Below are 16,972 nucleotides of genomic sequence, written 5' to 3'. Positions count from 1 at the left end.
AGAAGGAAAAGAGGAAGGTCAAGGAAAGCTTTGCTGAAAAAGTGTGTTTGATCTGAAACTTGGAGTGCGAGCAGGTGTTAGCCTTCAAGGTCATTTCAAGAAGAGGGAAGGGTGCACTTGAAAGTCCAAAGACAGGATAGAATCTTCAGGAACTAAAGAAGCCAGTATGGGCACACATTTGTAAGAGAATTAACAGTGGAGGGTCTCCCCTGATGGTCCAGTCGTTAGGAATCTGCCTTGCAAAGCAGGGGATGCAGGTTCAGTCCCTGGTTCAGGAGCTAAGATCCCACATGCCACAGGACAACTAAGCCCTCGAGCCCCAACTAGAGAACCTGTAAGCTGCAAAGACCCAGAACAGCAAAAATAAAGTAAAATAAGTAAATTAATAACAAAAGGTTTCATCTGCAAAAAAAAAAGAAAAAAAGAATGACCAATGGAGCTGGAGTTTGTGAAACCTTATAAATCATGTGAAAGATTTTGGATTCTATTGCAAATGTTGAGCAGGGGTCTGCCACGGTCCAATTTGCATATTTAAAAGGCCCCCTTGGTACCTATGCTGGTTGATGAAAAGGGAACCAAGGGGATGAATGAGGAGGCCAGAATGAAGTGCAGTGTCAGCTTGAATAGGACAATAGAAGAATTTTGGAGGTGGAATCTCAGGACTGGGTGAGAGAGTAGATGAAGGATTAAGAGAGGGAGAAGGCTAGAATTCACCTTAGGTTCCTGGGTGGGTTGGGGTATCATTTACTGAGATGGAAAATGAGGAGAAGACATATCAAAAAATCAATGGATTGAACCATTTGCACATGGGTGAGCCCTCTGTTACTGAGAGTGTTTGAGCATAAATTTTTTTAAAGACATGTATGGGGGAGAAATCTAGGTGAGATGGATTTTAAGATTTGTTTGTTCCAATTCTAGAGTTTGCAAGTATTGGATGGATGTCAGCCTGGTAATATTAAGAGAAAAAGCATAAATACTTGGCCATCTCCTGACCTATGGAAATGGGTACAAGTAAAGTTCTCTATTACCTTCAGTACGAAAAACTGAAACTTCTCTGAATTATAGCTCAATTGGTAAAGAATCTGCCTGCAATGCAGGAGACACCAGTTCAATTCCTGGGTCAGGAAGATCCCCTGGAAAAGGGAAAGGCTACCCACTCCAGTATTCCTGGCCTGGAGAATTCCATGGACTGTATAGGCCATGGAGTCACAAAGAGTCAGACACGACTGAGCGACTTTCCCTTTCTCTGAATTATACAATATTGTCACAATATATGAAACTTTGAGAGTTTTAAAGATTTGACATAGTACAGTGACATCATGAACAACACTTCATTTTTGCAAAGAATTCTAAATAATGTCAATCTTCTAAGTTAAAAAAAATAAGAATTTTCCATCAACAGATCAATGGATTAAAAAGATGTGCTATGTACACACATACACTCACAATAGAATATTAACCATAAAAATGAATGAAATAATGCAATTTTCAGTAACATGGATGGACCTAGAGATTACCATACTCAGTGAAGTAAGCCAGACAAAGACAGATGTGACATGATATCACTTATATGTGGAATCTGAAAAATTAATACAAATAAACTTGCTTATAAAACAGAAACAAACCCACAAGCGTAGAAAACAAACATGGCGATCAAAGGGGAAAGGAGGGAGGGATAAATCAGGAGTTGGAGAATGACAGATACCCACTATTGTACATAAAATAAACAACAAGGATTTACTGTATAGCACAGGGAACTATGTTCAATTTCCAATAATAACCTATGATGGAAAAGGATCTAAAAAAGAATTCACTTTGCTGTACCTTTGAAACTAACACAATATTGTAAATCAACTATGGTTCACTAAAAGAAAAATCAGGAATTGTAATTTCAAAGGTGATTAACCCTGTGAATGTTGAATTGTGTTTCTGTTCCTTTCCTAATGCTGTGTCATTTTAGCTGGTAAACAGAAATACTGATCATTCTTTCCTCAAATGAATGGTGAACTATGACAGTTTTGAATTAGGTAAGGAATAGAGGAAAATATCCTCATTTACACTGAGACTTCCTAAGTAGCAGAATTATAGGAACTTAGCTTAGAAATGAACTTGTCCAACCCACATAGATGTAGCTTTATATAATGTGAGACAATCAGTAGAATTAGGGAAACTTCTCTTCCAAATATTACACATATCTTCTCAAACGTATTATTTTAAGTTCTTTCTTCTCTTCCCCTTTGCCTCTCATTTTCCCAAAGCATAGATTTAAAGTAAGTTGTTAGCAAGTGTGTAGACAGTCTTTAAACTGCAGTGGTACGTGGGCTGAACGGCAAGTATCGAATCAGAAATTATTTCTTACATTTCTAGTCTCCTGAGGAGGAGGAACAGCAAGATGGAAAAAGGCCTGTCATCATCAAAACATATGTGGGGAAAATAATTTCCCAGTGAGAAGATAAAATTCTGGGGCTGTCTCTGCGGCTGGAGCTTGGAGCGCGCAATCTGTTCAAAACCCTTGTGTCTGCAAGATACAGAGCATCATGGGGTTTCTGGACCAATATGTGGGGAAAATAAGTGCACGAGCGTGCCAGCAGGACTTTTTCTTGGTTTTTCAAAACTGTTCAGCATTTTGTTTTGTTTTCTTTCAAATAGCCTGTGCAAAAAAAAAAAAAAAAACCAGAAACAATAGATCACAGTCTGCATTAATCCCAGGAAGATCATCCTTTTCTGTCTATGACTTGTATAAAACCAGATCAGAATGTATGGGGCAGTTTCTCGGCTTCACATCTAAGTGTGTGTGTGCTTAGCCGTGTCTGATTCTTTTGCAGTCCCATGGACTGTAGCCCACTAAGCTCCTCTGTCCATGGGATTTCCCAGGAAAGAACACTGGAGTGGGTTCCTGCTCCAGGGAATCTTCCCGACCCAGAGATCGAACCTTCGTCTCCTGCTTGGCAGGCAGGTTCTTTATCACTGAGCCACCTGCGAAGCCCAAGCTTAAATAGGAGGGACACTAGTAATTCAGATCAAGAAAAGCAGCAAAATACACATTGCATCAGAGAGTAACAGAGAAGCCTTCTGGACTTCTTGCCTGTGGGCCCATTAGGTGAGGTAGGTGTGTACAGTGCTCAGGTGGGAGAAACTACAGGGCCAGCTCTTTGATTGCATTAGTCACGTCTTATATTCTAAAATGTTTTTATTAGAATGATAGATTGAAGGAAAATTTTTCCTTTCCAAAGTTTGGAGAGGAAATCTAGCACGAGTACTGATTTTGCTCCTCCTCATCCTTGATTTAAACAAATTCAATCATGTTCCTTAAATTCTGCTACTAAGTCACTTCAGTCGTGTCTGACTCTTTGTGACCCCATGGACTGTTGCCCGTGAAGCTCCTCTGTCCATTGGATTCTCCAGGCAAGAATACTGAAGTGGGTTGGCATGCCCTTCTCCATCCTTAAGTTCTAAACCAATTAAAACACATGGAGAAGGAAAAAGGGATAAGGAAGAGGAACTGAGGCTTTTCCAACTCTATTTCGGCAATCTTAAGCAAAACCAATGTATCTCTCTTCTTGAGAATTGAGTAAAACTAGCTGGCAGTTAGGACGGGGGGAGGGGAGGCTGTAAGTTAGCAGAAAGAAGGCAAACGGGCATCAGTGTCCACTCAGAACTGGCCCTGCTATGCTCTGTTTCTATGTGACTAGAGGGAGCCTCTGTTCTGTTAACCAACAATTTCAAGGGTTTTCTCCTCTTTAACTCATTCTTTTTGGGGTCCCTAAGAGCACGCTTAAGCTCAGTGGTTTGCTAGAAGGACTCGTAAAATTCAGAAAATCTGTCATACTCATTGTTATGACTTAACACAGGGAAAGGACACAAGTTAAAATCATCAAAGATAAAAGGAGCATATTCAGGCATGGTTTCCCATTGTCATCTCCTGGTGGAGTAATTTGATGATACTTAATTCTCCCAGCAATGATTTGTGACATGTACGCACTATTGTCAACCAGGGAGGCTCAGCTGAGCCTTGGTGTCCAGGGTTTGTTTTGGTTGGGAGTTTGTCTTGGAGGCATGGAACTCCTCTGTGGCTGACTTTAGCACCTGGGTTCCCAGCCTTTCCAGAGGTTACACAGATATAGTGTTACCAAAGACCCTACCATCAATCACAGTGTGAGCCCAGATAAGTTTGTGAGTTTACCCATGGCCCTAGGTAAACAAAGATGTCTTTATGAGGCAGGGTATTCCAAAGGCTTAGAGATTATTTCCCAGGAATTTGTCAAAGGTCAGACCTTTCTTTGAAATGTACAGATTTTCAACACCCTAGACCTCCTGAGTCAACTTTTTATTGCACACGTCATGTGATTTTGTCAAATTCATCCTTGGCCTTTGCACAATAGATGATGACCATGAAGGACTCGAACTTGGTGGTAAAAAAAAAAAAAAAAGAAACCTGCTCACCTTGATCAAAAAGGATTATATCGCCTCTTCAGCTACAGAAGTAAGTCAGCTAAAATGATGGTAGAGGATGAATCCCTGGGACCCTGGGACCCTGGCAAGTTCATTTACAAACTAAGGAGGTCAACTCAGTTGTCTATAACCAACATATTACACGGTCAGATGACAGTTGAAGTTTTCTACAACAAGCATATTAGATACATTTCTGAGAGAGTAAAGAGTTTTCTTGATTACCAACAACAGAGAAGTAATCATGATAATGAGAGGGTAACAGGTAGGAAGGCCGAGGTCCCCAAGCGGAAGGAGGAAATAAACTGCACTTGCAGACGTTTTTTTCCTTCTCCGCACAAAATTTAAAGAGGCTTCTTTTAATTCTGTGTTGACGACACCTGGTTCTGCCTTGAGCTAACCGATGTGTTTTTCTCATGGAAACGTTTCTCTTCAGCTATGTTAATTGAACTATGTATTTGCTTTGGAATCTGCCTTTCTTCAAAATGGTTCTGCCTAAGATTAACTTTTTTTCTTTTCTCAAACCTTGGGCTGATAATGGCTCAACAAACCAGTACATTGTTTTAGGGCTGAGGGATGACACACCTTGTGTCATCCTATCTCAAAAATGCATATTGTGGGTGCCGGGCCTGGTGAAACTCCCTCAGCCTAGAGGTGTTTCTTTTATCTGATTAGAAGCTCACTAACAGACATAAAATGCCTTGCTAAAAACCAGCCGGCGGGCACCCTTTCTGTCCCTTTCTGATGTCTTTGTCAGAAGCTTTCCCTATCTTTATTATACTTTAATAAAACTTTGCTACACAAAAGCTCCAAGTGGTCAAGCCTCGTCTCTGGCCCTGGATCAAATTCTTCTCCTCCTGAGGCCACGAATCCGGGTGTAGCCCACGGCTCACAGCAGCAACCTTTAAATAATAAGAAAGCATGAAAGAGTAAAACATAAAGAAGATGTTCATTCTTCTTGCTAGATTTTTTGTTTGCACTACTCCTGTGATTTCCTGGATGAAAATATTCCTGAACTTGTACTCACATACCTTGGTGGAGAAGGATCACACAGAACTGTATTTTCAATTTTCAAAGTACTTATGTATTTCAAGATTACTTAGGAATTCTTATCCAACACAACTGTAATCTGCCCTCCTAGAATGAAGGGTAATCAAAAACCAAATTATAGTCATTAATTTCTAATTCCCACACTGTAGATATCATCCATTTGTAGTTTTGATTAAAACAGTGGAGGCAGAGAAGTAATGTTATTAAGAATCAAAGAAACCAAAGGAAGAGCTGTTTTGCAGGTTTCTGTGTGTCCACTTGCAGGAGTTGCTTTGGAAAATTTATAGCCAAATTCAAGTTTGACTCACATGTGTATTTGGACTGGGATGCAGAGAAAGCATAACTCATTACAAACGTTCAGGTCAAGCTCTGGAACAGATTCTGCTTACTCTTCTATAAGACATTTCAGCTCTGTGTACCCAAATGATAATATTTCATCAAATCCAATTCTTTCTTCAAAAAATGGGAAACAGATAATTAAAAATTCCTTCTCTTCCAGAAACATAAGAGAAGCTTTAAATCTTTCATTCCCTCTGAACCTCCAAGCCAATAAAAACATATGGAATCCAGACAATCTAGAGGTCTGCAGACTCCTGGATTCACGTTTCACAAAGCCTTAGCTCTTTTCATACTTTTGAAAGTCAACCAAAAGTAAATTATATTTTTCATGGTACTACAAGGAGATACTGATTTTGATCCATTGAGTCAATGTTTTTGGCTTTTCTTGAGTAATTACAATGGCCCTAAGGTCAGGTAGCTATGCACTGGGGCATGAGACAAGGAGAAGACAAACCAAAAAAAAAAAAAAAAAAAAATATATATATATATATAGTCTGAATTTCAAAGCTAAGAAAAGCTTAAAGTGAGTTGACTTTAAAGTGAATTCAATCAAGGAAGCTGAAACCTCAGTCCTACAGCCCTATAGAAATGAATTTTGCTACCAGAATGAGATGGAAATGAATTCTACCCTAGAGCTGACAGAAAGAAATGCAGACCAGCTAAACCTTGATTTTAGAAACATCTGTGTTGACCTTCTAACCTACAGAATTAAAAGATAATAAATAGTAAAATAAGTGAATTCAGTTGCCTCAGTTTGTAGAAAACCGAAGCCTGGACAGGAGAAGTTACCTGTACAGACTTCACTTTTTCATTACTCATTGGATACATTATGATTGAATCTCTTCCCTATGCTGATGTGAAGTCCAAGTTAGCCATGAGGATAAAGTCCAGTGGCTTTGCAGTCCGGGGACCAACAGCATCCAGGAGCCTTGCCGCTGAGGCTGAAATACAGATTGGCCCCAGTGGCATGTCCTGGCTCCTCTGGGGAACTCAAGTTACTCAAGGCTGAAGAATATGGGGGACTCTGTGATGCTCCAAGGGTGACTCTAGCTCACCCTATGGAACCCAGTCATCCTGTATATTTCATAATGTATGTTTCCCTCAAGGGCGTCCGGAATTACTTTGACGCTTTCCGGAAGGACTCAAGTTCACTTTCATTTTCTGTCCTGTGCTGAAATAAGAAGAAAGTTTAAGCAGTGGGAAGCAAGTTCTCTCCTCGCAAATAGATTCCTATGACACTACTAAAAAAAAAATCTGCATAGCAAGCTTGATGCTAATAGCTTCCAGTTATGCTCGCCTAACGATGCCCAAGCTCTTACAAATTCATTATGAGCCCTCTCTGCTTCCCTTTTATTACTATGCTGTCCTTTTTTAAAATTAGTAATGCTTTGGATTCAATGTATAACTTAATGGGTACCTTCAAAGAACACTCATAAAAAGTTCTTTTCTCAACAAGGTCAAGATTGTTCCTATTACTATTTATAGCAGCTTTGATGTTCCTCTGAATTTTATTTCATTTTCTTACAATCTATGAAAAGTTGTATTTTGATGTACTTGGATAAATTATAATTACCTGATGATATCAATACTTAGTTGCACATTTAATCTAGGCTGGGAATTTTGTGTTTCTCTGTTTCTCACATGGTGCTGAAAATAAAATTCTTTGGTGGGATAAGAAGATAGAGAACCCATGGATACCTAAGGAGGTATTGTTTAGGATGGAGTTGTTGTTTAGTCGCTAAGTTGTGTCCAACTCTTTGCGACCCCATGGACTGCGGATACCAGGCTCCTCCATCCCCCACTACCTCCTGCAATTTGCTTAAATTCCTGTCCATTGAGTTGGTGATGCTACCTAACCATCTTATCCTCTAGCATCTTCCTATTAGCTAAATCTAACAGCTTGAATGCTTCCTTTGTCGAAAAAGACCATTTATTGAACTTGTCTTCTGTTTCTCTCATTTGTAATAGAATCTCAGAGACTGTCCAGACTCACCATTGCTGATGTACATTACTGATGAGAAGCAGCCCAGCGCAGCTTTGAGCCTCACCCCCATCATCTCAGGATGTTGACACTTGCGTTGTCTTCCAGGGACCAAGACCACAGGGCGTTCATCTTCCACTGTGTAACGCATAGCCATCCACATGCATATTCAGTCTGTGCTTGGAGGCATAGGAAATGGCATTTTAAAATGCAGTAACCATTCCCACAAGAAAAGGGTTTAAAGTATCTGTACAGATAATGACAGCTTTCCCTCTCCATCTCTTTGCAGGAGTGTCTTGTTGTGAAGGACAGGTGCATCCCGTCTGTCTCTGGTTACTACAGAGAGACAGTACATTGACTCAAGTCTGAGAACAGAGCGCATTACTTCTATTAACCATTTACTAAGTCAACAAGTAACTAATGATGATATGCTTCTTTCTAATGTGCAGCAGCTTTATGAATTTAGTGGTATTATTTCTCGAACAGATGTGTCTTTTCAAAACCATCTTCCTTCCCTAGGAACAGAGGATTTCTTCTTAATTGTGGGTTTGTCAGCTGCTTCAAAAGGTGTCTCTGAACACACTACTGAGATCACGTCTTACTGAGAGCCTGGTGACATGCAACCGCCCCACTATCAGGATGTGAACAGTCAGCTCCCTACATCAAGCCCCCAATTAGCTTGCATTCTTTGGCTAAACGTACTCCACCGCCCTTGGAGTCAGCCTCAGGGCTTTGATTTCAGAAGTCTTAGAAATACCTGGGAGTTATTCGAGTGTGGCGGCATCAAAACTACAGAAGATAAGCAAGATGCATTTCACAACCCGTCAGCAAACTGTAGGGTTTGATGGCAGACACCAGCACTGTATCAAATTCCCTCCGCGTGGGTGTTTTGAATAACCAAGCACGTTAACCAGGTTTGTGCTCAGCACTTCCCTTCATCAATAAAAAAGGAGCATTCACAAAGAATCAATATCTAAAGCCCATCGGGCAACTGCTATTACTTTCATGCAGCCCTCAATGCCGACTGTTCACAAAGAAAACCTCACTTCTATACCTCTGAAAGGCACTGATGGAAGCTGCCAACCACACTGATACCACCCTTTCCTTAAGCAGTATAATAAGCTCTTGGGTCACCTTCAAAATATGGTTATGTTCTTTCCCTGGAGTAGAGTTACTGTGAGGTATCAAGTGACTGAAAAAGCCAGGAGAGGAAATAAAATGATTGCTCAGCAGGAAAAGTGCGATGGTGGTGCCCCAGCCTGACTCTCGGCCCAGAGCAAGGTCATGGAAATTCAGCATGAGCCCAAGTGGGTCTTCGGGAGCGGACACCAGGGGCCACCAGCGGGCGCGATCCTGGCACGCACCGTGTTTGTGCGACAGCTGCCTGTCTGGGCTCCAGCTCCAGCCTCTGTCCTGCTCTGCAGAGGGAGCCTCACACTGCCGTTTCCCTCTGAGTCATGAGATCGAGTAAGAATTCCACTGATGTCTTTAAATAGTCTTGGCTCCAGCAAGTGAACGTGGGTGAGGTTACTGAGTGTGCCTATGTGTGCCCGGCGGGGATAAGCAGATCTCCGGTTGCTGCTGGGGGGTGGTTGGCGGGGCAGGGGGCGGGGATGTGGAGGGGACTTCACCTGCCTCCCGGTGACACTGTTGAGATCTGTTTGCGGTAGTTCAGCACAAGAACTCATGTCCCCAGGGTGTTCACGGAACAGTGGTATCTGATGATAATGGCAGGAATGGGCTGCCCTCTATGACGGATGGGATATTGACTTTGGGGTCTGGTGGGAAATCCATTTGTCCTGTGAATAAGTTACATGGACACACCCCTCCTTGATCAATGCTTAGAATACGAAGACGACAGCCCACCCCCTGCCACTAAAGCTGCCTAAGTCAGCACCTGAGAATGAGCCCCACACCCCCTGGCTGTGCTCCCCTCCCCTACGTGGGGTGAAGCGGTGAGGGGAATTAGGGTGAGACGGCTGCCAAGAACAGGGATTTGACTGATTCGTCCCAATCGTGTCCTTTGGTTCTGAAACTTGGGGCTCAGCCTGTGCTACACACCATCCGGTATGCTATCTTTGCTTTAATCTCTCTCTAGTGGGGATCATGAGGAGAAGGCAACGGCACCCCACTCCAGTGTTCTTGCCTGGAGAGTCCCAGGGACGGGGGAGCCTGGTGGGCTGCCGTCTATGGGGTTGCACAGCGTCGAACACGACTGAAGTGACTTAGCAGCAGCAGCAGCAGCAGCAGGGAACATGACTTGCCACGTAGGTCTGTCTCTTTCAGCACACTTTGAGCTCCTTGGTAGAAGGAGCTGAGCCTTATTCTTCTCGAGGTGCCTGCCCAGGAAAAGTGTTAATAAACATGAATTTAACTTAATTAAACTAAGGGTAGTAAGAAGTTAGATGATCCTGGCCACATCCCCCATTCCTGCCTTGCTATTGTCTGCTGTGTCCTGTAGACAAATGTGCCAAGAAACCTGAGCGCTTGTGGATCCGCAGATCCAGATCTCTGGATCTGAAGGCATTGTACGTTCACTGTCATATTCATTTGAATTCTTGAACTCTCAACACACGGTGACATCTCAGGGGCTCTCGGCTGGGACAATGACAGTGAGGCCCAGTAATTCTTGTGGCAGGAACTCTGTAATGGCTCGTCCTGATTTTGCATTGAACTAACAGCTGTGTAACTCTTGGAATTGAAAACAAAGCAAATAATATTCTTACAGAGCCTTTTCTCCAAAGAGCTTTGCATGTCACTCAACTCATTTGTAATTTGTAAAATTATGAAATAAGTGAGAGATCTCCGAAGCGTTTTATTTCATTAATTTATTTATTTTTGGCCACGCCCCTTGGCATGTGGGACCCTTGTTCCCCCATCAAGGATTGAACCCACACCGCCTGCATTGGAAGAGTGGAGTCTTAATCACTGGACCACCAGGGAAGTGCCTCAGCTAATTTTTAAAGGACCACAGGTGAAAGCCAAGTAGCAAACATCATCCTCCTCTGAATATGAAAGGGTAATGACTTTTGGGGGTGGGCTGTCTATGCCTTACCTCCTCTTTCCTGCCTTTTGAGCTTTTCCCCTGGCTGTTAGCTCACCTCCGAGAAGGCAAATCTAGGAAGAGAGGAGGAGTGAAATTACAACAGGGGACGGTAACCATTGGCCCGTGTCTCTAGAAAAGCTTGAGGATATGACTGGGCGCAAGAGAAGGATTGGAAAGAAGATGGACAGCGAGTGTTGGCTCTGTTTGTGTTTATTCTCTGAAAGCCAGCACGCTGCACCCCGTCACCCACCCCCAGACGTCAGCATGAGCGGCTGGACTGCTGCCCTAGTCATTCTAGAGGCAAAGTTCCTGTGGCTTGTCTCCCCCGGGACTCAAGGGGAAACTCTGCTGGATTTGGTCATTGCCAGGAGGGCTGGGTGCCAGCTTCTCTTTGGTCCCAAGGGATGCTGGAGACAGGGGTGGGGGCATGTCTTTTTGGGGCTATGTGGCTTCAGGGTGCCAGCTCAGGGACTGAAACCACACGGTCTCAACCCCTCCTATATTGTACCTGGCTCACAGCACGTACTTAGTAAACATTTCACTTTTGGTGGACATTGAATCATACCTGCTGTCCTCTCTTTCAAAGGCTGAATCCCACTTCTCCCCAGAAGAAGCAGAATTATTTTTCTTTGGGGAAAGAAAACCCAAGTCCTCTATCCACTGATATTCAGAAGGAGATGATATTATGCGGGTTTTGGGGAGAGGCCGGCGGGCTAAGTCTCTTCAGTTGCGTCAGACACTTCCCCACCCCGTGGACTGTAGCCCACCAGGCTCCTCTGTCCATGGGATTCTTTAGGCAAGAATACTGGAGTGGGTTACCATGCCCTCCTCCAGGGGATCTTCCCATTACCCAGGGATCGAACCCACATCTCCTGCATTGCAGGTGGATTCTCTACTGCTGAGAAGTAGAAGCCCATTTATAGGAGTATACAGAGCTAAAAAGCAAACACCTGCTAAGAAGGGGCGTTCCGTACAACCCAGCACATAGTAACACAAGCCTCCACCCGCAGCAACAGGAAGAGGAGAGGGTTTAGACTAGGGAAGTTCCCGTCTGAGTCAGGTGTGTTTTCTGTCCTTCAGGTAACTGACGAGCATCTCCAGGCCCCCCTCCAGCAGCTCGGGCAGAGGTTTGGATAAAGGGTTTCGGGAAATGTGCAGCCCTTTGTCCATGGGGTTCCAGGCGATCCTGGTCAGCCTGCAGAGCATGTAGAGCTCCGCAGGGAGCGTCTGGATGTCATTGTTGTTCAGATTCAGCAGCTCCAGGCTTGTGAGCAGGCAGAGCGAGCGTGGGAAGGTGTGGATGTGGTTGCCCTCAGCGATGAAGATCTGCAAGCCGGCCAGGCACTGGATGCTCTCGGCAATGTTCTCCAGGCGGTTGGAGCCCACGTGCAGGAAGTCCAGCTCCTTGAGTGAGAACACGCAGACGGGGATGTGGGCGAAGCGGTTGTGGCTGAGGTTCAGCTTGCGCAGCCGCGACAGGTCGGCGAGGCTGGCGGGCAGCTGGGACAGGCAGTTGTGCGACGCGCTCAGCACCTCCAGGCTCCGGCAGGCGCCCAGCTCGGCCGGCAGCTCCGTTAGGCCGTTCATGTGCACGAACAGGACTTTGAGGCTCTGCAGGAGGCTGACCTCCCGGGGCAGTGTCTTCAGGCGGTTCCCGCACAAGTTCAGGACCACCAGCCGCGTGAGCTTCCCCAGCTCGGGCGGAACGGCCCGGAGCTGGTTGTGGGACAGGTTGAGCTTCTGCATCTCCGACAGGCCCCACAGGAAGTCGGGCGCGTCCGTCATGCCCTTGGTGACCAGGCTGAAACTGACATGGCGCAGCCCCCGCTTCAGCAGGCAGCGCGGGTCCCTGCCGGGAAGCAGAGCATCGTCCCAGGAGGAGAACTTCTGCCTCCCCCGCAGTAGCCCCCGCCCCAGGGGGCTCTTGTCCTTGCGGCGGGCCCCGGACTGCCTGGCCCCCATGTACCTCCTTTCTCCAGCGTCTCTGCTGCCACAGATGGGGATGGAGACCGGACTCCACTGCTAAAGCCCAGCAGGGGGCCGATCGGGTGACAGGAGCCGTAGCTGGTGGTGCCGCAGGTGGAGTAGGACTTGGGGAGATGCGGGAGATGGGAATCCCAGATGCCTGGCTCTCAGGGTCCCTGGTGCCTGGTCCTTGGGGTTCCAGATGCCTGACTGTGGCTCCAAGAGCTGCGAGCACCCCCGACTGCGTTGAGGTGGCTTCTCTTGGAGAAGCAGGGCTGTAATGACACACTCGTCCCCGGGGCTGCAGAACTGAACTGCTTGGCTCCCTCTGAACACCACGGGGCAGCTGTCGTTGTCACTCTGCCCGCACTTTATTGGTCTGGTGTGAGCAAGCAGGTCATGGGGAGGCCGCCTCTGACTGTCCCCTCTTGGCTTCTCTGGGGTGTCACAGCTGAGCAGGGTGATTAACCAACCCGTCTCCAGGGAGGAACCAAGGGGGAAAATTGAAGCCAGGGTGTCGGCAGGTCTCAGGCTCATCCCAACCCCAGAGCAGAGCTGGGCTGAATGCTGGTCACGAAGCTATTATTATATGTTCTCACAGCCAGGAATCGGTAGAAGTAATACACACACACACACACACACACACACACACACACACACACACACACACACACACACACACACACCCCAATTCAAATTGCTGTGAATCACAGATTGTGAAAAAAAGTAGCAGAAGGAGTCTTGATGCCTGGAATCCTCCAGGCCAGGGTTTTACACGGTGCTGGTCAGAGGTGATTTCTTGAGGAGAGGGTGAAGAAGGGTGCAGACTGCACTCCTATTTTCTCTCAGAGGAGCTCTGGGGCCACCTGTTTCACAAAGAGCTCCTGGATCTGCTCAGGTGACTCCAAATGTCAGGACAGCACTTGAGTGATGGCTTAGTAAGGAAAACACGGTGCCCACTGTCCTGGAAAGTGGTCTGAAGAGGCTCCCTGGTACACACCTCCTGCTCTCTCCATCTCTGTCTCTCTCGTTGAACAAGTTACCTTATTCCCCAAGCCGCTAGAGTCAGCTGTTGGTGTCATGGGCTGAACTGTGCCCCACCCCCCCCCACCAAGATTTCCAATGTTGGAGTCCTAACTTCCAGTAACTCAGAATGTGACCGTGTTTGGAGATGGGGCTACATTGAGGACATGGGGAGCAGACGGCCATCTGCAAGTCAAGGAGCGAGGCCTCAGAAGCAATCTACCTGCCCTCGCCTTCTCTTAGATTTGCAGCCCCCGGAATTGTGGAAAAATACATTTCCCTGTTTAAGTCCCTCCATCTATGGAGATTTGTACGGCTGCACTGGCAAGCCCATCTAGCGGGGGTCCTGGCAGACACATCTGCATAGGTGAAAAATCCTGAAACTAAGTCATGGTTCAAGGAAGAAGAGACACCGAGGTTGATGACCCAGGTTCTGAGAAAAGGGCTAACGGGCTGTGCGGGGCTGGCTTGGCCCAGAGGCCTGTGGCTCTCACTGGCAGCAGTCCTGGCCGGGCAGTTCTCCTGGACGGTGATGCTGGTCCTGTGATCGAGGTCTCAGAGCTGTCACCACCAAGCCTGCAGCTCGAGCTGGGCTCTGGCTGGGCGCCGCCCCCGGGGAAGCTCAGATCCCTCCACGGAGGAGGAGCAGCTGGACATGCAAGACAATGCCAGGCCATTCCTGCCCCACTTGGCCTTTGAGAGACATCTGGCCCCTTTTGCCTGATGAAGCCCCTGGCACTCCTAGACAAAGGTGGAAACCTGGGATGTTTTTTATAATGGGATTCTTGACTGTTGTAGCTGTTAACTGGAGAGAAAAAAGCACCATGGCTAAATCTGTACCCCAGGATTTAGAGCATATCACAGATTATATACGTACTTTTCATGTGACGATAGAATTCTGCTGCTTCCATGAGTCTGAGAAATTATGCTAGGATATCTGAACTGTTGGGACTAGCAGAAGCTGGGATGGTTTGAGAAAGAGGCACAGCTTTCTTCTTTGTGACAATTATCTCTCTGTCTCTAATACATTCTTACCAATAAATAATTTTTGAGTATTTATCAATAGCCAATATTTATCAAATATTTACTATATGAACCCTAGACACTTTACGGAGAAGATGAATGTTAAAATTACCTCCATTTCACAGATGAGGAAATGAAGACAAGAGAGAGGTTAAGTTACTAACGCAAAATCAAGTCACTCCCCCAAGTTCAATCTCTACTCAGCGGCAGAACCAGAATTCAAACCCAGGGAGTCCGACTCAACAGCCCTTGTTGGAACCCTAAGAAAATGCTAGACTTAACCCTGTAGAGAGCTCGAATAACTACGACTAGGATATGGCTTTTTGTTTTCAAGTTTCTATGGAGTGGGGCTGGGGGGACCATCGGTAAAGAAATGACTATGAACCCACACAATAGAAATAACTATACAATTAGGCATTAGCCCTGCTTTCTCTGCCAACACAACCAGGAGAAGCCAGAGTTAAAATATTCCAGAAGACTTTGGCATAACGAATTCAATCCCCTCCCCCAAACAGTTCAGTTCTTTAGTGAGGTTCTCATCTATCTAATGGACGAGCTGTGTGAATTGCTGACTGTTTCTTCTGAGTTTTTGAAACATGGATGCTGCCTCTTGTTAACCACAGTGATCCAGTCAGAGCAGGTTCATGGAGGGGATGCTCACTGTCTCTGGGTTGTGTCCCCGTCTATGCCATGGAGAGCCCCTTCCTACCCCATGAGTCAGGTTCTTACTGTAAGTGAGACCTTTGCGAGGAAGTGCAAGTCAGACTTAACCTCTTTCTGGTGAAAGCAGGCAAAATCCAAGCAAGCTTTTATCTTGCTCGCATTAAGGCTGGTCCCTGAGGAATAAACAGTAACTGCTGTGGGCTTTAGAGTTCACTGTGAAGCCCACACATCTGACTTTTGCCGAAAGAAACTTTTTGAAGCTGAGTGGATTTCAGTTTGGCATTAAGTCTCAGAGCACAGCCTTGTTGACAAGTTCTCGAAATTCCAGGGCATGCTAAGTAATGGGACCTAGATCTCCTGCATTGCAGGCAGGTTCTTTACCATCTGAGCCACCAGGGAAGTCCAATATTGTTAACCTCATGTTAAATATGAGGAAACTGAGAGTCAGTGAGGTTAACCGATGCAGAACTAGTTAGTATTAGAATTCTAATCCACACCCAGTCTTCCGATATAAATCCTGTTCTCATACTTGTTGTTCGGTCACTCAGTCATGTCCGACTCTGTGAGACCCCATGGACTGCAGCAAGCCAGGCCTCCCATCGGTCACCATCTCCCAGAGTTTGCCCAAGTTCATGTCCATTGCACTGGTGATGCTATCCAGCCATCTGATCCTCTGTGGCTCCCTTTTCTCCCTGCCCTTGATCTTTCCCAGCATCAGGGTCTTTTCCAATGAGTCAGCTCTTCACATCAGGTTACCAAAATTTTGGAGCTTTAGCTTCAGCATGAGTCCTTCCAATGAATATTCAGGGTTGATTTCCTTAAGATTGACTAGTTTGATCTTGATGTCCAAGGGACTCTCTAGCACCACAGTTCGAAGGCATCAATTCTTTGGCCCTCTGAATAACCTGCCTCTGTCTGCACAACTTCTCTTCCTTGTAAAGTGGCTTATTACTATTCTGATTAGGGCATGCCGCCTCAGAGCCACCGCATTGAGAGGCAGCTGGCCTGGTGGTCAGCACTGTGAACTTTGCTTGCCAGGCCAAAGTGTCTTGGGTTGTCATCCTGAGTTTATTACTCAAAGGCCATGTGCCCCAGGGCAAGCTACTTAGCTTGTCTGTATTTCCATGTTTTCATATGTAAAATGGAGATAATCATAGAATTTCATAAGGGTGCTGTGGGAATTAAATGGCTTAATACACCTTATTAAGACAGGACTCAAGGCCAGCCCCAAGAAAAAGAAATGCAAAAAAGCAAAATGGCTGTCTGAGGAGGTCTTACAAATAGCTGTGAAAAGAAGGGAAGCGAAAAGCAAAGGAGAAAAGGAAAGATATACCCATTTGAATGCAGAGTTTCAAAGAATAGCAAGGAAGGATAAGAAAGCCTTCCTCAGTGATCAGTGCAAAGAAATAGAGGAAAACAATAGAATGGGAAAG

The 16,972-nt window shown here is 45.5% G+C and overlaps 1 protein-coding gene across 1 annotated transcript; it reads right to left on the bottom strand.

Moving 5' to 3' along the window:
* Positions 1–10,665: 10,665 nt before the first annotated feature.
* Positions 10,666–13,150, bottom strand: LRRC30 (leucine rich repeat containing 30). Its single transcript, XM_043444512.1, has 2 exons — positions 11,431–13,150; positions 10,666–10,936 (listed from the first exon to the last, which is right to left on the bottom strand). Exon 1 carries the CDS (start codon positions 12,825–12,827, stop codon positions 11,922–11,924), a length of 906 nt encoding a protein of 301 aa, XP_043300447.1. The 5' UTR covers positions 12,828–13,150; the 3' UTR covers positions 10,666–10,936; positions 11,431–11,921.
* Between the last annotated feature and the right edge of the window lie 3,822 nt (positions 13,151–16,972).

Source organism: Cervus canadensis, chromosome 23 (assembly GCF_019320065.1).
Source record: "Cervus canadensis isolate Bull #8, Minnesota chromosome 23, ASM1932006v1, whole genome shotgun sequence".
In the NCBI taxonomy this organism is placed as follows: Eukaryota; Metazoa; Chordata; class Mammalia; order Artiodactyla; family Cervidae; genus Cervus; species Cervus canadensis.
This window is presented reverse-complemented; position numbering and strand designations above follow the sequence as displayed.